Source organism: Brachypodium distachyon, chromosome 1 (genome assembly GCF_000005505.3).
Source record: "Brachypodium distachyon strain Bd21 chromosome 1, Brachypodium_distachyon_v3.0, whole genome shotgun sequence".
NCBI classification, from domain to species: domain Eukaryota; kingdom Viridiplantae; phylum Streptophyta; class Magnoliopsida; order Poales; family Poaceae; genus Brachypodium; species Brachypodium distachyon.
Window position 1 is genome coordinate 21,144,116 of NC_016131.3, and position 26,447 is coordinate 21,170,562.

General features: G+C 41.6%; 2 protein-coding genes and 1 long non-coding RNA gene across 5 annotated transcripts; all 3 read right to left on the minus strand.

The window, feature by feature from the left end:
* Positions 1-1,268: 1,268 nt before the first annotated feature.
* LOC112269974 lies at positions 1,269-3,424 on the minus strand. Its single transcript, XR_002962250.1, has 3 exons — positions 3,196-3,424; positions 2,472-3,105; positions 1,269-2,339 (listed from the first exon to the last, which is right to left on the minus strand). It is a non-coding gene; the product is annotated as an uncharacterized LOC112269974 (long non-coding RNA).
* A 4,177-nt stretch (positions 3,425-7,601) lies between these two features.
* Positions 7,602-12,310, minus strand: LOC100844652 (glutamate receptor 3.4). 3 transcript variants are annotated; one of them, XM_010239332.3, is made up of 8 exons: positions 12,046-12,307; positions 11,381-11,954; positions 9,493-10,835; positions 9,319-9,403; positions 9,126-9,228; positions 8,993-9,024; positions 8,501-8,907; positions 7,602-8,422 (listed from the first exon to the last, which is right to left on the minus strand). In XM_010239332.3, exons 2-8 carry the CDS (start codon positions 11,658-11,660, stop codon positions 7,985-7,987), a joined length of 2,688 nt encoding a protein of 895 aa, XP_010237634.1. In that variant the 5' UTR covers positions 11,661-11,954; positions 12,046-12,307; the 3' UTR covers positions 7,602-7,984. The 3 variants fall into 3 exon arrangements, 2 of the variants coding, with proteins under 2 accessions (XP_010237634.1, XP_003563011.1); XR_001405461.2 differs by having other exon boundaries at positions 8,279-8,422; positions 8,501-8,654; positions 8,773-8,907; positions 9,126-9,403; positions 12,046-12,310; XM_003562963.4 differs by having other exon boundaries at positions 9,126-9,403; positions 12,046-12,306.
* Positions 12,311-14,624: 2,314 nt separating this feature from the next.
* LOC100844959 (ABC transporter G family member 43) lies at positions 14,625-26,236 on the minus strand. Its single transcript, XM_003562964.4, has 20 exons — positions 25,762-26,236; positions 25,435-25,555; positions 23,980-24,062; positions 23,202-23,286; positions 22,832-23,122; positions 22,579-22,669; positions 20,975-21,875; positions 20,721-20,881; positions 20,413-20,516; positions 19,846-20,011; positions 19,650-19,748; positions 19,162-19,268; positions 18,578-18,910; positions 17,688-17,978; positions 17,514-17,597; positions 16,718-16,851; positions 16,329-16,556; positions 16,005-16,176; positions 15,308-15,562; positions 14,625-15,196 (listed from the first exon to the last, which is right to left on the minus strand). The coding sequence occupies exons 1-20, from the start codon at positions 26,181-26,183 to the stop codon at positions 14,924-14,926; spliced, it is 4,401 nt and encodes a 1,466-aa protein (XP_003563012.1). The 5' UTR covers positions 26,184-26,236; the 3' UTR covers positions 14,625-14,923.
* Between the last annotated feature and the right edge of the window lie 211 nt (positions 26,237-26,447).

Genomic DNA, 26,447 nt, shown 5'->3' on the forward strand with positions numbered 1-26,447 from the left:
TGGGTTTTCACCCGGAGAGCCAAGCAGCCGCAATTGGCGAGGGGGAGTTCCACGACGCCGCCTCCAAGGAGGTAGATGACGCCCGAGAGCGCCGCCGTCGCCAGCTCTGAACACATCAGAGCAAGGCTTTCGCCTGGAAGCCATGCACCCCATGCCGCCAAGAGCAGCCCATCCGACCCATAGGCCGCTGCAGTCCAAGCCACAAGGACTTAGCACGCTGCCCGGAAGACGCCCCTGTCGCCGTCCACCAACTCACCACCGCGCCCAGAATCCACTGCAGCACCACCTTCGACGACGTACATGTGGCTGTAAAGTAAGCTACACAAGACAACCACACATGAAAATAGTTCATAACCCCCATCCCCCATGAGTGGAAATAAGGTTGTTGATAACCACCACTTTGTTAACATTTCACTACACCCGCTACTATCCCGACGGGCCGTTGAACATAACCCAAATGCTGATTTGTGCCAAGTAGTTGGCTAGTTTGGTCTGAAATTTTAACATATCACTCATGAGACAATTTATGAATTTCCAAAATTTGTGCATTTCTTTTGGGAAATTTGGCATTTTCAAAGTTTTAAACTTCAGAGTTTTAAACCAAATTTGGACTAAAAATTTGTTCATTTAACTGAAGTTTGTACAGAAATAGACAAATTATGATTTCAAGGATCTTGTTTGGATTCTTCTGCAACGTTTGAATTTCAACCAAAGATAACCAAGGCCTCATAGAATCGCTAATCCACACTTGAATTGGTTATTCGGGCTATGTGCAATGGCCTGCAGTCCAAATAGCGGATAAAATGTTAAATAACTGATGGTTACGAGCGATCTTAGCTTCAATTATAATAACTTTGTGCGGTTTATTCGTGGTTGTACACTTGTACTGAGTTTTTGAACTGTAGTTGGTTTAGCTCAACTATAGTAGGAATTATTATCATTTTCATTTATTCCGAACCGTTGGGGGTATATGTGAATTTGCTGTCAAGTCGTCGTCCCTCTTCTCTACCAGCGTTCGAATTTATGGTGCCTGTTAGTACATCAAATCAACGCTTTGCATGGTGCTACTATTACATCAAGTGAAGAGGACGTGCTATAAACCGGCAATGAGAGTAGACTGTTCGGAATTTTTGCTGTGTCGAAGAGAAATAATTGTGCGTGTTTACGATTTTCAGTACCAGTTCTGTATTTTTTTTCGAAAATGAAAGCTTTTTATTGATCTCAAAGCTATATCAAGCGATACAACTAAAGAGTATCATATCCCCGGTCTCTGCGTCGAAACGCACACAGCCACACAAGTACGAAGCAAAACTCAAAAATTACAACGATAAAAAAATAACATCTTTATGCATGCTCAATTCGCAGACTAGACCGTCACCCATTGTGGGTAAAAAAAAGCCCCCAATTGCTCCAAAGTGTTGCACGCCATCAAAGCCAGTTGATGATCCACTGGTTTGAGAAGAGTAGATCATGTACGGCGCCAATGAGTGGACGAATAGAAAACCTGCATTGGAAAAGTTACGTTCTTTCTATTAAAAACAATATCATTTCTGCAGAACCAAATTGCCAACATAAAGCAGCCGCCCCAACCATGAGAAGCGGTCTCAATCTTAGATTAACCCCCGTAATCAGAATCCAAACATACGAGTAACATCACAAGAAGGGACAAGATTGGAAGTTATTTGGACCATTGACCACACAAAACGAAAGACACGACACCGAAAAAACATGCGTAATAGTCTCGTCTTCGTTACGGAAAATACATTTTCGACTTCCTGTATTATAGTTCTGCATGCACAGATCGAACTTTTCAAAACCCATCTTGAGATCTGAACGGAGACTGCAAGCGGGTTTGGATCACAGATGATGCAAACTAAGGCATATTTAAGACCTGCTACCATGTACAGTAAAAAAGAAGATGTGTACCACCGAGTATTTACGAGATTTGATCGGACTGGGCGGTGCAGTTGCTCGTGAAAAGAATTGGTCGGTGTGCAGGTCCAGATCGACGCTGGAGTGGATGCTTATCGTTAAAGGGTCATGTGCTCAATTAGTTTAGTTAGGCGATTAGATCGATCTGTAGCTCGTCAGCCCATTAACAAAAGATGCAACCTAACCTGACTCAGCACTCAGCAGCAGCAGCCCTCATATGGTCGGTTAAACAGCAAACTACTACTCCAGTATACAATTGTCACTCGGAGACAAAAAAGATACTTAGCAGAAGAAAAGAACTAGTCCAGCAGGTGAATCTTGTACTGCCGCGCGCCCGGCTCCCGATGCAAAGATGTCGTCACTCTGGATCCGATCTGTAGCTTGGTAGCTGCTGCTGCTGTGTTTATCTGAAAAACAAACATGTACTGTAATTACTTTTAGCCTTGGATGCATGTGTGATGTGTCGCTGTAATGGAGATGAGTCTGAATCCTCGTGACGCGGCTATGCGTCAATCACACAGACCGCTCGTTGTTGTTACCTGCTTCTGCTGGAGCGCCGAGTGAATCAGTGATGTCGTCGTTGCAGATTTGGATGGATCATGGATGGACGCAAGTGGAGTAGTGGTATGTGCACGGAGGGGATCATGGTCCTTTAAGTTGACTCGGCAAGGGCACGTACGCACGCACGGCTCTCCCCTCAATCCCTCATCCTCTGGTTTGCACGACGTTGTGGCTGTTGCCGTCGTCATCGATCGACGACTTTGAATCAACTTGGAAGGAAGGAAAGAAGGACGTTGGGGCGTCATCCTTCGTACCTTTTCGCCGTCGACAATGGCCATCCATCTGCATACCGGGATCGAAATATATACGCGGAGCTTCGAGAAGACTGGCAAGTGATTTCTTTAGACGACTTCAAAGGCGAAGATTCGAATTCGATTCCAGAAGGAAGAAAAAGATGAGGTTTTCTTTTCAAGAAGAAATGCATCCTAGTGCTTCCTCACAGCTGGGATAGCCCTGACAGAGAATACAGACACGGGTGTTGATCTCATCCTTGTTCCCAACTGGAGCGCAACGCAATGTATGTGCCGCAACCGGCGCCACGGAATAATCCGTCCTCTGTTTTACGCGGCAGGCAGGCAGGCGCGATCGATCCTAACGCCCATCGATCCCTGCCTGCAAAACCACAAAACTCTGGCATTAACATAACCCTTTCTCTCACACGTTCCGGTGTCCTGCCAAGAAGAAATTGACAGAAAAGCTTACAAAGCAGTTTAAAGCACCCAAATCCGTGAGTACGGCAATTAGGCTTGCGTACGTGCGGGCGGGCGGGGTACTAGTACCCAAATCCGTGGCAGCACGAGCCACGCGAACGCTGTGCTCGAAAAGCTGAATCCCTGGGAAAAGCGGTAGCGTGGAGTTGGCTTTTGTTTTCGGCTCCGCTGCTTTCGCAGAGGCAGAGGTTAGCTGCAGTCATGTGTCGCGCCAATGCATCACGGGCGTCTCATGAGGCGATCTATCCGGGCGCAGGGCACGTAGGTGGATTTGTGTGGACGAAAGTGGTTTGGTTAGCGCTAACGACCACGAATTAACAAGCTAGTACTGTACTATACTCCTAGCAGTACCTATTATTCGCGCGGGGGAGAAAAGATAAAAAAAAGAGGTTACTTATCAATGTGACACTGTGACGCCAACGGCGGATCGATGAGCTAGTGATTGCACGATTCAGGATCAGTTAATCTTGTTTAATATAAACTCTAGCAACGTACTACCAACATTCCTGACGGCCGGTATGGATGAATTCATGAATTCTTCTTTTAATTGTCACAACTTTAGGTGGGAGAGTCGTGTCAATCGATCGTTGACAAGGAATAAGATCTTTGATCGGGACTAAGGCAAGGATTCCATCGATCTTAATTTAATTCATTCATGTACCAGGCTCCCAGCTAGCTGAGAACAAATAGTACCAAAAACGACAGGCAATTGATCATAGTCCTGCTGCTCTCCATGATAAGGTAATTAACGAGAAAGGATCAAACAGTTCCAGGGCGTACAGGTGCAGTTACTAATGATCAGTTCTGGTCCAAGATTTGGTACCTACTACTACCATTTTGACCCCTTTAGACATTGCATGCCTTGAAAGCGTCTTGCTTAGGCGTTGCATGGATCAGAGTTAGAAAATCTTTGCAGGGTTTTGGTTTATGTGATGTGCAGTACGTACTACAGTTGATGTTGCAACTTGCAACCACCAGGTATAAAAAAAATATTGAAGATTGGAGACAAGTGTAGTGTAGACGTGTAGTGACTCAAGACTAATTCTACGTTTCGCCTATTGAACCAATTTTTCTCTCTCTATAGGCTGCATGGTGGGGATATCATTTATCAAGACGAGAGCATAATATATTATTCTGAGCTCAGGATATAGCCAAAATTTGGATCCTTGAGAGTGCAAGAAACCAAGCTAACTACTTTTCTTTATCCCCGCAAGAAAAAGAGTTTTTCGAAAAGGAGGAGCTTCCTGGCCTCCGCATCTGAGAGATGCACAGGTACATTTTATTTCATAATTATAACGTCTAAGCAACACAGTTCACGGGTCACACAAAGTGAATAAGTCAAATCGTGTCTATGTGTCCTACGGCCTAACTACTTTTCTGTATTTATGGATGACAAATTCGACGGAAATGATGTTTTCTGTCTCCCCTGCAAGGCTGCAAAACGCATTGAAAAAGTTTAAGCTCTAGCTTTATGTTAGAGAACAAGAAGCAAGCTTTAGCTAGAAATCTCATAGAGTGAATGCTCCTGATGCAGAGACGAGTAGATACTAATAATTCCGCATGACCACACATTTTGTCTCACTCTTCTCACAGAACCAAGTTAACGCTAATAGTCTCAAGGAACGCCCACTTTTAGGGCAGAGCTTCTCAAAATACCCTAGCTAATTACCTAGTTTAAGGTGTTTAACAGTATTTTGTGTCACTCTTCTTCTAGAACCAACACATTTTTTGAGAAGCTTTTCCCCAAAAGTGGAGGTTCCTTGAGACTCTTAGCACTAACTATGGTTCTGTAAGAAAAGTGACACAAAATATGTGGTTTTGCAAAATTTACTCAGAAGTATATTAGGTTGTAGATTTAAGGGGAAATAATAACCAATTCCTGTCTTGAACTTTTAGAGTAAACTAAATAAGTAACTAACCTTGGATAGCATCTTCTCATTTCTGACAAATACTTGATTAATTTCCTTGACAGCCCTGCCACTACCGAAAGAGCAGAACAGAAGTAGACAAGTGGGATCACAGGCCACAAACACAAAGGATACTTTTCTCCTTTGCCTTCCCTTGAAGCACATCACTACTTATGTTCAGACCATTGCATGAAAAACTATGCGTCCCCGCATAAAGATCACACCTATATACATATAGATAAAGTGCTCCAACCAATGGAGTAATGGCTTTGTTTGTTTGTTCATACCATCTCATCATGCACGTACACCCTATCACACACATCATCAGCAAACAAGCCACAAAACAACAACATGAGCACTACCTGGTGGCTGGTAGCTAGTGTTTAGTACTAGTAGCGACTGCCTTGCTATGGGGCATACCCACGCATAGAGCAAATTCATAAGCTGAGAAAAGCCAACTTCATCTCGATTCTACTTTAATTTTCCATGGACGGACGTCGGCCGCCCGTTCTAACCTTTTCCTGCCACTTGGTTGGTCTTCTCTTAGTTTATTTTGAGAAGATTTTCTTGGATCATCTTGGACACCTCATCATTGATATATGATGTACTACCATCTAGTAGCACCATGGACTGCTGCCCTTTTACAAATACAAAAACCACGAGTTCAATTCTGCACAAGAATGTGCTACAACGACTCAGAAATTTAAGCTATCGGATCCACCACAGTTCAGGAACCACACACATACACATTTCAGGTGAAATTCAGCATGAAGGTTGGATGAAACAGCATATGGGACATATGGCTCCATTTCATTTCTGAGTGTGAACAAATATTACAACTCACATATAGATTGCCTGAAAAAAATAATGCAATGTATTCAACATAGGCTGTGAAGTGGCACTGCTTCTCCTACACGCAGCTGATCTTTTGCAGAGATCAAGATCGACAGCCCAAAGAATAAATAATAAACAGCTACAGTTGAATTTCTCCTCATATCATGTAAAACAAAAGAGGAAAACCAGTACATCTTTGTTTTCTTCTTCTGATGATGATGATGATGATGATGAATGTATAAAAGAGTGGTCAGACAATGTATTATGAAGTAAACATACATGAACTGTGAGCTCTGACAACGAGAACAAATATTAGCTGTTGAAAGGAACTACAGTTCAGGATAGAGACAAGAACCTAGAAAGAACAACCATCCATCTGTAGTACACACATTTCAGATTACAAAGTTGAAACGAACAAGGATGAATGAAATAATCCTTCACTTGTACATTTTGCTGATGCTATCGTGCAAGAGAAGTCCAAACAACGGAGGTATGGGTCCTACAAGTTATACGAGAAAAAATGTTTATGGGTGCAGATTTTCCTACACCTTATCAGATGTGATAAGAACTATGATTAAATTAAAACCGTCATCGGTAAAAGTACTGATCCAGAGAAAGAGGTGTCTTCGTAAGTACTAAGTTAATAACCATATAACACCAAATAAACCTGTACAAAATTTGAAGACAAAAACCAAAAGGCATGACAACCCAGAATAAAATAGATACGCAACCAGTTTTAATCCTTTGCTGTTGTAATTAAGCCGATCTGATGCGCAACCAGAAAGGTGATAGAACTTTGGCTTTATGCTTGATTGAACTGGGTTGGGACTAATATAAATCATGCTAGACTAGACTAGACAGACAGAAGTTAATTAGATAAAGATCAAACCGATTTTTAACCGAATCCAACAAGCTTCCAGCACTTGTAAGTAGTGGTTGTCTACAGCGTCTAGTCACAACTTTGTTTAGACACAACTCTACCATACATCTCCATGAAACGCATACATTCCAATCAATCAGAGGTTGGTGCCGACTCCTTTTCTGAAAGAGGAGAGGTTGATTTTTAGATGTAACTAATGTTACCCGAATTAAGTTGCTGTTAGGAGCAGATTAATTAGGATATCCTGGCAATCAAGGTTATAATTAACTAGAACCATCAACGAGCTAACAAATGCCGGGAGATGTGGCCACGCTACCTTCCAATCTTAATCAAGTTAAAGGCAGTTCAGTTTCTCAGTTGCAACGAGAGTCAAGAAGTAGGGAAAAAAATATGGTTGTGTGCATCGATTGATGCAGAGGCAGGGATTTCCATCCCTTTCCGAAAAAAAAAGAAGTAGGAAAGAAAATAGAGCAGGATAGGCCTACATTCTACAGTTCTCCTTGAGGCCCTGTTTGGAATGGATGTACTTTTTTGTTGAACTAAATACCGGTCACCCCCACCCCCCACCATGAAAAATGCATCCTGTTTGAGAGATTGGAATTTCTCGGTAAATGTTTGGACCGAGGAATACCACTCTCCCAAACAGCCCCAGAGTATAATCTGAGAGAAAATATTTGTCGGATTGCTTCAATTAAAGAGAATGTTAATTAAGCTTGCTGTGAATGTGAGTCTGCAGAAACGGTTTGCAATTGCCTAGTCAGGTGAAAGAGATGGATATGCTGCTTCTTCAGCACAATGCAGTCACATACCACACCAAACAAGGATTCAAACTCAAACTTATTTGGAAGATGATTCAGATTCTAGCTACAAGGAACTTGTGAGACAGTGAGAGGTTACTTCGAAACAAAAAGGCAAAACCATACAAGTTGTGGCTGCAACCGAATGCTACTTCTCCCCACAAATCGGTGTTGAAGGAGATTCAGAATTGTTGTTGCTGGGCATGAATAGGAAGCTGGTCTCATGTTTCAGAGAAAATATCCTGAAGCTGCTTTGGCGGCTGCCAGGTTTTTGCAGTCAGAACGAACCGGATTCTGAAACAGCCATTTCAACTGCAGGACCACACATTTTGCTGACAATGTTAGTCATGTGGCCATGAAGATTTATAGTGGTGATGTAGATTGTTCTTCTGTACTGCCAATTCTTGTCTGCTGAGAGCCATTAGGCTTTTTCTTGAGAGCATTCTTCACCTCCTCTTCCCTCTTATCAACAAAAGAGATTAATGATTTTATGCTAGTTAACCTTGCTGTCCGTCTTACAATCTCTGGTCCAAGCTCAACCTGGTCATTATACCTGCTGTACTGAAAAAATATTCGCCAGAAGAAAATTAAGAGAGCAATGGCACATGTAAGACCACAGATGACAAAGAGGCCCCAGAAGCTAGAAAGGCTCAAGGAGTTTGAGGCAATCTCAATATCATCTGTGCTGCATCCTTCCCCACTTAACCATTCATCGTGGATCCTTTGGAGGTTGCCATTCTCTGATAGTGCAAGGATTGCCGTCGACAAGTCCTCCGCAAGAGGGGAATCTCTTGGAAAGGCCTGCAGCAGAATATAGTTCAACCATAAGTATTTAGGAGAAACAAACATGAGTTATTTTATCATAATTAATTCACTTACAAATCCCCATCCGCCTTTTGTGAAAACCTGACCAACTGTCTTGAATTTGCAGTATTTTGACAAGAAGATCTCAACATATGGTAGTTCATCGATTATAGCAGCAACGCCACCATTTCCTGACCCTAGCTCTAGAGCTCTTGCATAATCAGAAGGGCTGTTTAGTGGCACCAAACGGGAGTCAGCGATATTGAGTTCATCTACAAGATAGTTTCTGGCAAAAGATCCAACTTGATAGCCAATTGGACTTGAACTAGAGATCAAGCTATCAAGACCTTTAACCCCTGATGTTAGCTCCTGTACTGTGAGAAGTGATGTCAAGCTTGCCGTGTAGCTCGAGTTAACAATGAGCACAACAAAGAGCCACACAAGGAGCACAAATCTACCAAGTGCGCTAGAAGTGTTCTCTCCTGTGTAAAGTAATGAAAAAGGAGGATATTAGAGTGGACTAGGATATCCTTTAAAACTTTGACAAGTTTTGATGTAAATACTTACTGTGTGCGAAAAACATGGTAGAAAAACTAAACCTGAAAATATGAAGAAACTCCATGAATGAATTAAAAAAAATAGCTCTTAAACTTACAAGAAAAGAAATGAAACATGTGCATTATGCAATACAGATACTGACCAGCATACTGTCATAATTTGTTGCCTTGGGGTTCCACGAAATTCAGTGTTAGTGCGGTGCTCAAGTATCCAAACAACTGCACCCACAAAGAGGAAGAGCAAACCTAGAACACACCACATTTGAAACGTGAATGGTTTCAGAAAGGCCCAAGCATTTGATTCAATCTCCCTTGCAGGGGCTACAATAATGAGACCTGATTCTGTATACGGCTGGGTAAAATCAACAAGTCTTGTTCTATTCGTCACAATAGTAATGTCCCCTATGGCAGCATCAAAGTACTGAGTGGTACAAAAAAACCATAATGAATTAAATTCAGTATAATAACTCTAAAAAAAATCAGACTCAACGGCATGGGAATTTTACTCACATTTTCCGAAACCTTTTGAACAAGGTCACTGTAGCTCGGATTCTTCAAACCATCTCCAAATAAAACAAAATTGAATGCCACGGGGTAAGGCAATAAGCTTACTGCAGATTTGAAAACATCAACTGAAAACCCCTTTACCCCATCAGGTCCATTGTCTTGCATCACAAACTCCTTGTAACTTGTACGAAGAGGGACTCCAATCCTTAGAGGCTTCCCATGATATGGAAATGCCCAACCACGGGGTTTCTCAGCAGTCTGACCAGGCCAGATAACACTACGGAGCTGTATATTGTTGGTTGAAGAGTTCGGTGGTGCTGAATGCAAGTTTTCTGGAGCAACAACTGATAGACCAGAAAAGTTTGACCAATACCCAATGGTTCGAAAACCTGTACCACCAATATTCAGGATATCATAAGCTGGATGGATCAAATTCCTGTCCAATGTAAATTGTACTTGGCCAGAAACTCCTGTGAAATTCGCACGCCACACTTTCTCCAGTAATTTATCTCCATTGTTGAAACGCCGGAGAGAATCTAACTGAAGGCTACTTCTTTTTACAGGTTGCAAATTTTGGTTCGCAGAAAAAGATACTGCATTCCCTTCACTCAGGAACTGCTCAATGGCACGGGCAACTAACCATACAGAGTCATAAGCATGCACAGTGTAAGAACTCACGCTAGAACGGTTTCCTTCCCTAGTCTGATTGTTCAGTTTCCGCAGCAAGGAATGCTGAATGTCAGAGTCAGCAACATGTTGCTGAAGCATAATAACACCCTGAGTATGTTCCATCGCGTCAGGATTATCATGCCTAGATGAATCTATCACTGCAGAAAGCCAGTCTGTTGCTATCCACACATAGCCATTACTCATCATCCCCAAAGATTTTGCAGCTGAGAAGACTGCAAGGCCAGAGTCAGGGTTCACATGGACAACATATACACGAGACTCCATTTCATTCACCCGCATCAAGATATCCTGGATTGTACTTCTTCCAGCACCAGGTGGCAACTTTGCTTTGTAGGCTATCTTGGACTTCCTTTTTGCAAGGGCATCACCTAATGCTGTGATGCCACCTCTACCATAGTCATCATCAACATAGATGGCGATGACTTCTCTCCATTGGTACTGACTGATGATGCTAGCTACAGCAGCCATTTGGTAGTAATCACTTAGCGTAGTCCTCACAAAGTAAGGGTATTCAAGGGAAGAAAGGGTAGGATCGGAGGCTGCGAAAGAGATAAGTGGGACATGGAGTTCGTTAACAGCATGAGAAATGACATGAGCAATTGTTGATGATTGTGGACCTAATACAGCAATGACATCCTTGGCCAGAAGCTGCAATGCTGCAGAGGTAGCAGTATTGTCAAACCAACAAGATTTCAGTGAGAGATAAATACATCATATGGTAGCTCATAATTTAACAAAGCTAAACAAATTGAGGTTCCCTACAAAATTATAATTTAAAAAAGGCAGTCCACTTCAACTTTGTATGGATCATGGATGATTTACACTAGTACCAAAATTCAGTAAGACATTTGCACACTAGCCAATAGCCATGATATCATGGAAGTGGAGCTACCTTATGATGGCTTGGTACTTTCCAACCCAAATTAAAATCTGAATTTGATGGTGTTAGAGATTTTTTTTTTGATTGATAAAAGCTACCAAGAATGAATTAAAAAGTATGCAAAACATACAAACCAAAAACACCTTTTTTTCTGAAAGGAAGCCAAAACAAATAACTCTTTCTTGGCAAACAGATAAAAATGAAATTTTCTAATATCAATATGATTCTCACTTAACTAACTGGCATATCATTCTTTGGTGATATAGAATCAAGACAACTTTATTGAAAATACAAAAAAGATGAAAAAGAAGAAGTGTAAACCTTCGATGGTTCCAACAAAGCCACTGCAATTAGTGTCCTGCATAAGAACACTCAATCTTGTCCCAGAAAGTACACTTGGATCAGCATTGACATCTGCAATTGCGAGCTCGATAGCTGGCTTCACTGCCCTCCCGATAACCGAATCAAATGTGAACAGCGCACCGATGCGCACCTCAGTCGGTCTTGAGAGGCCATTGGTGCCACTCTGGCTATCTGCTATGCCTCCTCCAGCAAAGATGCAGACACAGAGAAGCAGGGCAGCAAGGTGAGAAGAACTCATCTCCACTAACCAAGAAAGCACAGTGGCCTCTGGAGCTCTAGAAGCTAAAGTGAATACTGTATTCTCGATCTAAACGACCATTCTCCATCAACAAAGGGAAATTAAGGGGCAGAAAATCCGTTCTGTTTCTTGGTTTCTGATAACACAACTCAGTGATGGATTGCTAACAGGTCCTGAGGTCCATCGATTTCTCTTGTCCTACAAAATGAGCTGCGCTCGTCCTGCGGTGACCGCCTACCAGCCATTCGACGATATGCTCACACAGGACGAAATGGCGGCGCAGCAAATCTGCGACTGCAAAGAGGAAGGCGCCATCACTCGATTGTCCAAACAAGCTAATCAACTTGCTTGTCTACAGAAAAGATTAGGAATATCCGGCGCTTACCAGCGGCTCGATCAGAAGTCAAAGCTCAAGGGAGCGACGAAGCGAGCTGCTGTATGAACAACACGAAACCTCATTGGCTTCCTCGTCTTCCTGAAGGACCTGAACCCTGGTGCCCGAGGAGGAAAGTAATGTGGTTTCTTGATTTGGGGAAGATATTTGTACCCATTCTCCTGGTAAATGTCTGAAGAGGCCGCGGCTGCGACTGTGACAGCGGTTACGAGACAACCGTGGATTCGTGGCCTCGTGGGGATAAAGTGGCTTTTCCTCTGCGATTGGATTCGTTTCAGCAAAAGGAAAGAAATGCGAGTGAGCACTCGGAGCGGAACTTTGTGTCAAACTCTACTTTTTACACATATGCAGCAAAATTTGATTGTACAATCTGACACTAATATCTTAATTAATAAATATTGACATCATAGACCTTATTCGAAATCTATTATGAGTACTGAATAGTACAGAAACAGTCCCCAGCTCACTCTTGTTTTAAAATATACAAAAGTCTCCGGTTTATTTATAAGATTCTTTATTACAGTATATTCTTTAGTCCCATCAACAATGGGTTTGAATCGATACTACTCCCTCCAATTCATAATAAGTGTTTCAAATTTTGTATTAACTCGGTACAAAATTATACTAAACTTGAGACACTTATTATGGATCGGAGGTAGTACTCCTCTAATAACCCACAACGAGGTCCTACCAACCCACCGTTGCAAGTGCATTTGCTACGCATATATGGAGCACAACTGTACAAGTGTACAACTATCATAATTTCCTATGTCCTTGGGCTACTCATTGTGGTCCTGAATTTTGTGCATGTGATTGTACATAACATGTGAGCACTTCATCACTTGATAAAAAAGAGTAGGAGCAGCAAACTTTGTGCCTTTGAATGACACACAACACCACTACCCAATCTGTGCCAAATTTTTATTTCGGTGCAGAATAAACATGGTCGTATTTATTTCACAAGTTAGATCAATTATATATAGAACTATTTTCACACCTCTAGTATGTATCTAGTTGTTTTCTTGCTCATAATTCCGCTGCAACGGCCCTTAAGTACTCCCTCCATCCTGAAATTTAAGGTGTATTTTGTTCGTTAGGATTAGCATAAGAATTTGACCAACTCCCATTGATATATGATTTATGTGACACAAAATCATAAGCAAAAATACATTTAATAAGAACATAATTAAATCATTTTTATGTCATATAAATTATACTAATAGAGTAAATGTTGGCTGAAGTGCTTGTCCTAACAAAATAAAATACGCATCAACGAAGAGAATCAATGTATGGTGCCCACACAATATCTTACATCATCCTGAACGCTTTTTGTGTCTTTGTATCATCTCTTCTTCTATTTAATTGAGTCAACTTTATGCTTGATCTGATAAAAATGTACAATATCTTCATCTATTTTTCTCTCCCTAGGATACTACTCATATCAAATATTTGTCCTTTTTAAACTCAATTTTGTTGACTAAACTTGAATTTCAAATTCTATGGCATGATAGATACATATTGAGTCAATATATATGGTACCGAAACATTTTGGATTTATTGGTAACTTTTTGCAGTGCTGCACTAAGTTGATATTACCATAGGATTACAAGGTTTGATGCACTATAACTTCTCTTGCGAGTCCGGATCCACCTATAAGGCTGTTTATGTTACCCGCAAAATAAATAAATAAATAAATAAATAAGTAAGTAAGTGTGTTTATGTCCTTGCTCCATGCCACTTTTGATCCTAGCTAGTAAGCACAACGGTTTGCTGTCATGATATACAAGTACTATACAACTCTTGAGTTAATGCAACTTTTGAGTTTGTTAGGCTGATGTTTACTTCCTTGCCAAACTTATTTACTTATGTCATGCCATTTTTTTTAGAACTAAACATTTTATTGCAAGTTAGCTATCAAAATTTAAGACCGTGTGCATCAATCGATACATAGACCAAATAGATCACCGCCAATATCTAAAAGGTATCTGCCAAACTTCGTCACACTCATAGCCAACGAGTACGCCCATCACATGTCATTTGTCATTCTTTCGACACCATGTTTTCTTTTTTGCAACGTGCCCTAACTTTCCACTATGAGAACGGGATTTTAGGCTTGTAGTAGGCACCACCGAAACAAGCACCAAAGGCCTTGGCATTATTGGATTAAGTCGCTGATCTCACCACAGTCCACAGCCAGTATCCCTGGAAGGCTGGAACGCAGGCTCTAGACAAGCAGTAGACAATCTAGGTCGACCGGCATGTGCGCCCATGCAGCAAGGAGACATAGCCCTTCAATGCTCCTCCTGCTCCATGCTAGCACGTCAACCATATAAACTTTCAGGAAGAAAGAAGTAACGTTGCCGCGTCAGTCCAAAGCACAGACAAGTCACATTTTGTTAAGATAGCCAAACAAAACACAGTTATCCAAACCAAATACCAGAGGCCCAGAGCTGATGACACCACACTGCATCTAAACAAGTAAACAACCATCTTATTTCGTGAATCATGAATTCCGCACTCCCTCTTGGAGATTTCCTGGAAGAAGCCTAGTCTTATGCAGTCATGCTAAGTGCACCAAACAAATCCTTGTAAATTCGTAATGTCCCTACTCTTGTTAGTGGTCACACAAAAGTGCGTAAAGAAACACTAAATAAATAAAGTGTGAACTAGTAAGAAAAAATTACATCATGATTAAATAAAATGAGAAATTACATTTTATATCTGCAATATGATACAAGCTGCTCTCATGAGTCCACTACATCTCTTCAGCAATGCAGCATAGTATACAGTAGTCTGCTGCATTTGCTTCACACAAGAAAATTGACTGAACATAAGGTGATTTTGGATTCACATCCGACTAGTCACCCTCCTACCGTCTCTGGAAGTTCAACTTCGTGATGCCGTATGCAAAGAGGAAGAAGAAGAGGAGGATGTAGCCAAAATGCCCGAGCACAAGGTAGCCGAGGAAGTCATGCTTGTAACCCAGCTTATCATTCAAGAAATCCTTCACCACCACGCCATCACGCAGGCCAGGGGCTATCACCTTCCTGTTGTCGTCGCCAAACTGCGACGCAATGACACCATAGATGGTCCAGGAAACCGGGTCAGCCCAGTAGAACCACCTCCACCAAACAGGTATCATCTGCAAGAGAGAATATATTTTAGATGTTGTATCACAAGCTTGGAACCTGATTAGTTCCAAGAGGAAGTGCTGCAGCACCAGGGCTCTAGGTTTTTAGAACAGAGTGCCTACCGGTCGTGATATGAGGAAGCCGGCGAAAATGTTCCACTGAGTTAGGGAGAATGCAACAAGAACGCTCCCAAGAATTTGGGAGGGAGTGCATGCAATAAGCATCATGCTATACAATGTGAAGTAGGTAAAGCATGCAACAAGAAAGAACATGAAGTAGAAGAACTTGTCTGCCTTCCACTCAAAGCCAACCATGCCGTAGAAGAGGACAGTATAAAGAATACCCTGAGCTGCACTGTACACGAACTCGACCAGTGCCTGTAAACATCACTCAGTTTCAGGAGAGAAGTTTTGAGCACATATATATATTTGAAAAATACTATCTGTAGCATAAGAATAATGAAAATGCATGCTACAGATGTACTAAAAGATAACCAGTGTATGAAACTAAATAGATTTGCTCAATTATACTTTGGTAAGTTCGTAGACCCCCCCCTCCTCTCCCTGATGAACCATGGCTTACACATGTCAGTTAATCGAATTTCTAGTTTTCTACAGAACAGTATCAAATCATTTGTTTTCCTTGCTCTCTCTATTAATAACTGAAAACTGTTTGTTCAATAAAAAAACGACGCTGTAGTTTAACATTTTGTACCGCTGTTCTTATCTTGGATGTTAAGTACTTCTGTTTGGAACAAGATTAAAGTATGTACATATGATAGTATATCAGTTAATAAGTGACTAAGTTAAAAGAAAATACCTGCGCAACCGCGTAAGACAGTGGAGAGTACATCCCAGCTGCCTTTTCACGGTAGAACACTGTCCTCTCAATAGACACAACTGGCAGAATTGAGAATGAAGTAGAAGCCCCAAGGAAGAAAACAGCAGCATAGATGGCTCCAAGTAGACTGTACAGGTCCTGCTCGGACTCTCTGCAAAAAATAAATAAAAAATCAACAGATCAATCAAGATGCATTAGCATTCCGGGTCATTGGTCTAACATCATTCCACAAATTTATTTCCATTAGAACTAGGTAAATGAATGGAATTTGAGGATAAATTGGAATACGGAGTAGGATCATACATATTCTTTCCCTTTCGCCAAAAGACTGTACCAAACACAAGAGCATAGAGAACCGTCATAAGATAACGCATAGCGTTATAGGGTGGATTCTTCCAATAAGATCTGAATTGCTTCCAAGCATTTGCCATGCACTGATTTAGGATATTCTGAGAATACTTGGTAGGAAATGAGATATCCTGGCTGCCTGGTGGTTGAATGCTCAACTCCTTAATAAGTTCTTGATTGCTCCTGAACATATTCATGAAAAAAATGTAAGAGCATAAAAAGGGAAATTTGCTGTTTTATTTGTTTGAATATTAAAAGAGTTCACAGTTTAAATGGCATCAAAGGAAGAAACAAATGCCCAAAGAAACTGTTAGCAGCACAACATAGACAATACTATAAATTACCGGTAAAGCGCAGAATTGGCATAAATTTCAGCAAAGTCTACATTCAGGCGCGCCTCAGCTAGAGGAGAGCTAACTTCAAGCATCCACGTAGCTGGGTTGTATCCTTCTGCTATTTTTGGAACACCTGGAACTGCCTGCAGGAAAATACTATAAATTAGAAGTAGCCTTTATTGTCGCAAATTAAATAAGGTCCTCTTCGTTGCATATGTCACATTATATATCTTCACCAATGACAAATAATTATATCTCAGATCTAACTCCTGAAGTGCTAAATGAATGTTACAGCAATGATCAAGAATCAACTGCACTACACCATGTTATTCAGAAACTAGATGCCACTACACCCTATTATTAAAAACCTACTTTCCAAGTTCTGAAAAAATGAGACATAATTCGTAGATGCAAGTCCTGCAATACCATGTGCACTTGCAAAAATTCATAAAAAAATAATACTTCTTGTAACCTGTACAAAAAAACACAAATTTATGGCTGTATAACTCAGTTACGATTCATCTTTCTCGTCTTTTTTGTCTGTCACAATACCCCTATTTTTGCATGTGCATACGATATAGCTTGACTTACATCCATGATTTATTTCACAATTTTTGGAACTCAAGAAAAGGAAAAATAGAGAGAGGGAGAGAGTACAACGTGTAGTGGCAACTAGTTTCAAAATTTATTTTCATATATGTGAAGAGTTGCATGGGCCCGCATAAGTTGGGTGATAATTGAGTTTAGACTGGTATTTAACATATTAGAACCTGGTTATCACAAACAAACTACACAGATAATTCACCTCAAAGTATTCAACTAGTATGTTAGAATAGCGACCAAGCTTGCCAGCATATGTAACCCGTCCTCCCCTCTTCATCAATAGAAGCTGAAAAACAGAACCTTTTCAGTATAGACTTGCAGCAATAAGAGCAGAAGACAGCACAAGCATATATAGCATGAACATAGCTGCAAGGACCTCATCAAAAGACTCGAAGATATCAATACTCGGTTGATGGATTGTGCAAACCACAGTTCGTCCTGTGTTAACTGTGTTTCTCACGGTACGCATAACGATAGCTGCAGCTCTAGCATCAAGGCCAGAAGTTGGCTCATCCATGAAGATGATTGAAGGATTTGCAACTAGCTCGACAGCAATTGTCAGCCTTTTCCTTTGTTCAGTTGACAACCCACTAACGCCAGGTAGACCAACGAGAGCATCACGCAATACATCAAGCTCGACTAGTGACATCACTTGCTCCACAAATACCTACAGTAAAATTAATTTTGTCAGAAACAATTAGTTCTTTCATCTCCCATGATATGAAATGAGCATCTTTTTGTTAGCATCATGTATTTGAGCAATATGATCTGTAGAAATGGGACGATACAAACTCGAATAAAACCAAAAAAATGAAACTATAACACTGCGATAAAGTAATATCTATATTTGATGTATATACATGTAGAGCAATATGATCTCATGAGGTGCTACTCGTAATACAGACCACACAGTTTATCAACATGTGGAAATATCAAATGAATCAAACCATTCCAGCATCATGATCATCTCACCTTACACAACCTTTAAAGGATGTATTAGTAAACTGAGCTCTGTGTTCAATATGTGAGTTTCAAATATAAGTCAGAAACGTAACTCTTCTTTAAAGGAAAAATATAAGTGTTCTTCTTTTCCTTCATTCAGCACATTAAAAAAATAAATCTGGATCAACAAGTGCAGTGTCACTTACGCTTAACAGACAAAACCACAGAGACATACACAAAACTACAATTAGTGTGGTTATTTCCTCCAGCATCATCAAGAGTTCATGCACATGGAACCCAGAAACTATGCAATAGAGCACATACCTTTCTTGTGTTCTCGTCAACTTCTGACGAAAGGCGGAGCCAAGCAGAATAAACAAGAGACTCGTACACAGTAACATTTGGCGAATGGATATCAGTTTGTTCGCAGTAACCACTTATACGGGCAAAAGTTTCTTGTTTTTTAGGGTAGCCAGAAAGCCTGATGTCTCCCTCGATTGTCCCACTTGTCTTTCTTCCTGCCAGTACATCCATTAGAGTGGTCTTTCCAGCTCCACTGACACCAACTAACGCGGTCAGAACACCAGGTTTGAATGCACCACAAATATCAGATAGTAGCTGGAGGCGGTTTTCTGTGAATCCTTGTGCCTTCATTTCCTACAAAGCAATGTTTTACATTTCAATTTCATTTCTGGACTACATCCCTTGGTAAAGCAATAGGATTTACTAGCTTAGTTCGCAAATACAGGCTAGAAAAGATGCAGATATCCTTTATTTTAACTTAAAGATGCAAACTAAGAGCAACCGAGGCAAACTAATTTTACTCCAGCTATGACATGTCTTATCAAGTCCCATGATCTGGCGATGTCAAAAGAAATTGGGATATGTTTTTTAGAATATCAACTTACAGCAGGCATGTCTACATAGTAGTTCATGTGGTTGAAAGAAAGTGAAAAAGGTTGGAATGGCAACACCATTCCTGTCTGAGTTCTCCTGTTTGCTGCTGCATCCGTACCTAACATAATGATGAGACCATAGGATAAATTATGAGATGCTACATACATAAAAAGACTAAAAGTAGTAGAAGAAAGAAAACTTTGTGCTCCAGTGCTCCATGATACAATGATATATAAATTGATAAATATGATATGGTGAGCTGTATATATATGCTAATATGCCTGATGGATCTTTCATAACACAATTTATGGCCCATCGGGACTGTAGGATCCTCTGATGTACCCTTTTCACCAAACATACACAGTAGAAAACCCATCCAAATGGGGCCTTATTGGAAAAAAAAATACTGGTAATACATTGAAAGTTTGCTAAAAGTGGAGATTTGATAACCAATATCGACTGAAGATGACGCATGAGGTGGATCTGCTGCTAATCTTACCATGGGTAACCTGCGACATCTGTTCTTGATTCGTTGACCCTGTTTTCAACTCATTTTCAGTGGTCTCATCAGAAACCACAGTACTTGAACTGCCAGCAGCTGTATGGAAAATAGTATAAGTGCTTCGCCTAGGCATCAAACAAGTGAAAATACCAGGAAAACCCTGGTTATAAACAGGACAAGGATATGTGCTTACAGCTCATAAATGTAAGAGCGCAAAGGTAGAGAATGTTAAAAAGAATCATAAATCCTATCATGGCCCCAATGGAAAGCCAATACCCCCATTCACCAGTAAAGTAGCCTTTGGATTTGAGATAAGCCTTCCCAACTGTTGACGAACCAATGCTCCCTTCAGCGGTTGGCTGGAATTAAAAGGAGACATTAGTTCCAGACTCTAATATGTTTAGATATATAATCATCCTAGAAAATAGAGGTGATAAAACTTATTAGATGTTCTAATTTCTTTTTTTTTCTCGAACACGCCGACAGGCGTGTCATTTTCATTAAGAAGAATGCGCAAGAAGCGCAAGTACAAACAAAGACCCAAAAGGGTCAAAATGAGAAAAAACGCAAAACAAAAACAAAAAGAAAAGAAACCGAAAAACAACTATACCAGGGTGGGGTTAGAACTAAGGTCTAATTGCTTTCAGATAACAAAAAAATCTATCAAAAAATATTTGTCATGTGATCAATGCTTTTGTGCTTTTGTCTACATCTGATATAGATCAAAAGAGAGGAAAATAAGTGGTGACAAAAAACTTACAATAGCCCACCTACTGGCAAGGAATTCATTGACTGATATAGCATTATTGCTATACATCATGGGAGATATCCAGTATCCCCAGATCCACCAGGATTGGATGTCGGCTGTGAAAAAATGTGTATCAAGAAACCCAGTAAGAAATGGAAGTTATGATAGTCCACACTGGAAATTTTGAGACGTAATAAGACAAAACACCTCAACAAAAAAGTTTAAAACATTCTTCAAGGAAGTGGTTTTGTGTCTAACAAACAATAACTGGCTAGATAACTTATTGGACAAAGGGGTATTCTCTACAATGACATACTTACTTCTGGGGATGACAAATCCTCCGAACAAGAAAACAAGGAGAAGCACAAACATTCCGAATGTATTAGCTACAACCATCGTTTGTAAAAGTGCACCTAGCAGCCTGAACATGGCCACAGCCATCTGGTGAGTGCAAAAGTATGCTAGTAACTGCCTAAAGAACCTGAAATCAGTAGAAAGAAATCAATAAAAAGTACACCAAGTTATCCTCATAATTTTTTTTAAACTAATAAGTGCTGAAAGAAAGGTCAGCTACCTTCCGGGACCAGGTGCGTAACCTATAACATAATATGTAACGATTGTCCAAACAGATGTGTCCACAAGTGAAAAAGGAAGCTTCAAAATGATGTTTGCAACTCCAAAGGTCCATGCTGGAAAGAACAAGTAATCTCTCTGTTTGTAGAATACTGGTAGTTTTTTAATAGTCATTTGTACCTCGGAAAGTCCACCGAACATAATTGTGATCAAAGAAGAAGTCAAAACACCACTAAATTTGATGGTATCAGAAAATTTCTCATGGGGCATCTTTGTTCTGATAAACACGGTCATGGTTATAATTGCCAGGACAAACAATTGAAATGACTTGAATATGTAGAGGAAGGCGTTGCGCTTCATCAGCAACCACTCTCTTGATAGCACTGCCTTGAGGGACTCCCTACTAGATAGTCCATACTTCTTGGTAGTCAACGCAGCAGGATGTGTTTTAGATTTGACATAAGGAATTTGAAGCTCTTTCTGGAGCTTCTGTCCAGCATGGAATGTCTTGAAAAGCTGGGAGAACTCCAGGACTGAGACATAACGATAATGCGCATGATCATGGCACCAGTATTGCTGTTGATCTTTCCTGGAAGTCACCTCCTGAAGGAAGTCGGCCACTCCTTTCCGTTCAGGACACTGGAAACCAGCACTCTCAAAGAATTCTAGTATGTTCTCTCGTGGCCCGTGGTAAACTATGTACCCTTCTGATAGCAGAATTATGTCATCGAATAGATTGTAGGTCTCAGGCGGAGGCTGGAGGAGAGAGATCATCACTGTATAATTCATCACATGGACCATCTGTCTGATGTATTTAACAATCTGAAATGTGCTAGAGCTATCAAGCCCAGTAGATATTTCATCCATGAATAAAGCTCTTGCAGGACCAGTTAGCATCTCTCCTATGGTAATAAGGAAACAAAAGCACAAGCTTAGGAATCTTAATATGTTAATAATGTAATATAGGATTCATTACGCAAGTGATCAATTATTTCATGCACAATATTTCCAAGAAAATGTACGGTTATCGATAATTTAACAGAGCAAAGCAGTGTTGCATCATGTGTAATTAGATCTCACAGGGGAAAATACAAACTCTGTCACTGAAGTAAGGGATAATAAAATCCACAATAATCCCAAACATGCTATTTGAGACAAATAACTGCTGATATGGGCAGTAGATTCATACATAGAATTATCTATATCTGTGCTCCCTCCGTCCAGGTTTTGAAGGCCTATCTCCATCAAAATTTGTTTCACAAATCCAACTATCGAAGGCTCCTCTTACATGTCTCTCTCTTAACTATATGCATTGACTCCCTTGGTTTCCACTTAAGCATCAATTCCTTTGCATGCATTGAGCCATTTTTGCTTTGATATTAGTGTTTCATCTTGGTACTAGTGTTTCAAAATTAAATCTACATTTATTCTTTCTTTCTTTACTATGCCTTGGTTATACCATTATTCAAGAGAGGTCTTCTAAATACGGATGGAGGTAGTACTAATTAGGACTTAAGATGTAGTGAGCAAATAAAACTTCATGACGAAAATGACAAATCATTTCTGTTATATGTTAATGTACATGACATGCAAGGCTGCACATACCAGTTGTTACACGTTTCTTTTGGCCACCGGAAATGCCTCTTTTCATGTCATCCCCAACTATAGTATCAGCGCAAATATCAAGCCCAAGCACCTGCAGAGATTCAGTTTACATCAGGAACAAAAGTGCAAAGGTTTCGTATGGGTGTCACCACCAAAGTGATGCATGTGTTCTAATTATAATGAAAAGTACTACTCCCTCCGTTCCATATTAATTGGCGCGGATTTAGTACAAAAGACAACAATGGACCCTCACCTTTAGAATAAGATCCGTGATAACATTAGTCTCCTTTCCTTGTACCGCAGTTGCCTTCATGAAAGCATCAATCTCAGGGTCAGGCTTAATGCCTGCATTTTGCTCCCTTCTTGCTAATTCTGAGAGCATATCATATCTGGCACCAATGCCTAGACATCGTCTTGAGAAGTCCAATGTCTCTCTAACTGTCATCTCTCCATTGTGTAGATCATACTGACTAACATATGTACTAGTCCTCTCAGGATAGAACTCTGAAAACGTATGACCACAGTATGTGATATTGCCAGATACCTGCGGTCCTTGGATGATTTAGCATATAACGAGCACACATAATCAAAAGTAGATTAAATTACTTGAACAAAAATACAACCTTGAGCTTTGAATCAGGCTTCCCAGTTAGGGATCTCATTAGTGTGCTTTTCCCAGATGATGGAGGTCCGAGAAGAAGTGTCATCCTGACATAAGCAGTTAAATTCAATAGCAAATACTTCAGAACAACTTATTGTACCTTTTTCAAATAAGAGTGAGGCAACTGCATTGATGAGAGTTAGAAGATATAGCTTCAGAGATATGATCAGCAGCTATTATACTGCATATAGAGTCTCAATGATCTGTTTCAGTTGGGAATTATGGTCTCTAAGGATGCACAGTTATTTAAGTTAGTATGGAAGTAACCCAGCATCATAGTTTTGATGATTACTCCATCCATCCATTATGTTATTAAAACAACCTTAAAAGAAGCTTCTGAGTTCACTCTGAGAGGCTAGAGATTTCAACGTTAATTAGAGAAAATGTGAATGACCTATACCGCTTATTTTGGTGACCTTTTATTATAATGGCGCATATTGGAGCTATTACAGATTAACAGTTGCATAACAAAAACTATTCTATTCTCAGTCATAACTCATAAGCATTACATCTGTGTAGCAAAGACAACTCTATTTTCTTTATCTTTACTCCTATAAAGATGAAAATCGCACAGGTATTTAGCTAGTCAAATAGAAATGTATGTATTACGGTAGCTATCTGCACGATCGAACATGAAATTTAGCTACTATGAAAAAAGAAGCTAATCTTGACATTTATGAGACTAGCACTTGTTAGATGGAAAAGTTCAGCGACCGAGTTTTGCAAGAACAATTAATTACCTCGATGGCTTGAGAATACCACTGACATCTTTGAGTATCTCAATCCTCTTCTTGTTCGAAGAGCCGAATCCACTCAACAGCCCCTGTCATAAAGCATCAAGAGTACCGAATTTGAGACATACAGGTAACAAGCAACACCATGCACCAAGATCGCGGCGCTTCAATCCTAGCCACTTGCACATTCAAAGCGTCTAACCGAATTGTGTAATTCGCGCGATTCACCTGTGGAAGGAACGGATCAACGATGCGAGGCCGCACGGAACAGAAGACGGCCAGTGATACAGCGGCGAAGGGACGAGGTGGGCTAATACGTGGGTCCGTTGAGGTAACAAAGATAAGGCGGGCGAGCTCTCCGCATCGCCGCCGCTGCCGGAGACGCCGGGGGAGGAGGAGGCGGCCAGTAGACCGCTCATGGCTTGCTCAGTGCTTCGGCTCTCGAGCCGGCAGTGCGGTGAGACCGTGAGAGTGGAGGAGTGAGTGAGGCGAGAACGAAGGGTTCCTCCCAGTCCCAGCCCAGGCCGGCATACCTGGGCCGACTAGTCTAACCAGTGGCTTGGGCCTTGGAGTCAAATTTGATGCGGTACTTGGTTTGATTTTCTCAACAAAGGGGAAAAAAGCCTTTCTAAAAAAAAGAGGGAAACAAGCCTCTAAAAAAAGGGGGGGAAATATGATGATGTGCACAGGATTGTTAAAAAAAAAGTTTTTCTCATCCAGTGAAATGAAAATTATAAAGATGGCAGAGTATTTTATATATCACCACTACAGTATATCATCCTGTCCTGTCGTGTAGTAGCCATGGTCCACTAGCTAGCTGCAACAAATACCACGAGAGCACGGGAATCCCACGCGAACGAGGAAGGACAGTGTGCTTTCAGTAGATTTTTCTTCTCAGCTAGCCAGTACAGTAGTTAGCACGACTCGAGCATTTTTACCGCTTACGACTTTACGTCGTTGTCCGTTGACCGGGACTTCCCCGGCCACTTGAGTTGCAAGAAGAGGGCTGGCCGGGGAGAAGGACCGACCGACCGGCCGGTACGTACCAGAATCAAACTTCCGGAAAACGTGATTGACTAACGTGTGACCTTTGTCATTTGCTTTGCTTCGTGCGCGCGCAGCCGGCCCATAAGTGGACGTCTAGACTTCCAATTCACAATACTCCTAGATGAAAGAATCGAATCGCGAGATCCACCGCTTTCATACTAGATGAGATGTTTTGTATGAAATTTATTCCTTTCGAAGAATCAGCTGAGTTACGTCGGACTGAAGAAAATTCCTTTCGAAAATGACACCGGGAGCGCAGCACTGGATGGTCAGCATATGTGCATTCCTCGCGAAGGAAAATAAACTAGCTAGAGGAATGATTGAGATACCGATCGGCCGTAAGAAGTGGGTTTTTTTCTTCTTGTTGTAAAACGACAAGTGGTTCTTTATGTCCTTGTGCTTGCATGTTCCTACCTCAACCGTGTTGATGACGGCGTTGAGCAGCGTAGGCAGCGCGCGCTTGCCGACGTGGACGTCCGCCTCCACGGACAGGTGCTCGTACCGCACCTCGATCTGCGGCAGCTCGATGCCCACTCTGCATGCATCAATTTACATATCAGTCACGACATATACAAACCACACTGCAAAACCGAATTTACAGTAATTAACATGATCAAAGGGCTCAAGATTCTCTTCTTTTAATTTTCTCGGAGACAAATAAGAAGGTTAATTTCCTTCCGAAATTAATTGGCTGGCGAGATAGTACTACATGCGCGTGTACTGTTCGTGCGCTTGACTTACAGGTCGAGGCGGTCCCTGAAGCGGCGGAGAAACCGCTCGCCGTCGTCCGCGGCGGCCTTGAAGACGCGCTCCATGAGCTCGCGGCCGTGTTTCGCGTCGAGGCTGGCGATGTCAACCTCGTCGGCGCCCGCGTACCGCTTCGTCACCCCGTCGCCGCCGCCGCCGCCGTCCGCGTCCAGCGTCTTCCGGATGATGCCCCGCCGCATGCGGTCGTACGTGGGCAGCTTCTCCAGCGCCGCCCACCGCAGGTTCTCCTCGTCCTCATCCAGGTCGCCGAGGCTCGCGGCCGACGACCGCCGGAACGGGTCGTCCGGGTCGCCGTAGCCGCCGGTCCCCAGCGACCGCGCGATCGACCCCGCTCGCCCCGACGACGTCAGGCGCCAGCTCCGCCGGCTGCCCGACGGCGCGATCTCCCCAGCCATTGTGATCTCCCGATGCGTGTAATTTGCTAGGTACTGCCTTGGCCGGTGGTGGTGGCAATCTAAGAGGTGTGTGTATATATACCCAGCACGCACGGGGCACAGGCACTGGGCACAGCACGGGGCGCTGACCGTTGACACGGGCTGGAGTACGTTCACTGCCCGATCGACGACGGCCGTTCCGGGCCAAATGCGCGGCTGGGCGGAACGAAAGTTCGTCGCAGTACTGACTAGTCCCTCCCAAAATATATCGTGTATTTGTACAAG

Bases quoted from the DNA above. Each gene is read 5' to 3' on its own strand.
- LOC100844652 (XM_003562963.4), bottom strand. From the start codon at position 11,660: ATGAGTTCTTCTCACCTTGCTGCCCTGCTTCTCTGTGTCTGCATCTTT. The intron at 9,025-9,125 runs GTCAGTATCTGT...TCATATTTTCAG, and splicing joins CAAATTATGACAGTATGCTG to GTTTAGTTTTTCTACCATGT. The intron at 8,908-8,992 runs GTAAGTATTTAC...TACTTTACACAG, and splicing joins TACCATGTTTTTCGCACACA to GAGAGAACACTTCTAGCGCA.
- LOC100844959 (XM_003562964.4), bottom strand. From the start codon at position 26,183: ATGGCTGGGGAGATCGCGCCGTCGGGCAGCCGGCGGAGCTGGCGCCTG. The intron at 23,287-23,979 runs GTAATTAATTGT...TGCTTATGTCAG, and splicing joins GGTATTCTCAAGCCATCGAG to GATGACACTTCTTCTCGGAC. The intron at 19,749-19,845 runs GTAAGCACATAT...TTTTCCATACAG, and splicing joins CGCTCTTACATTTATGAGCT to CTGCTGGCAGTTCAAGTACT.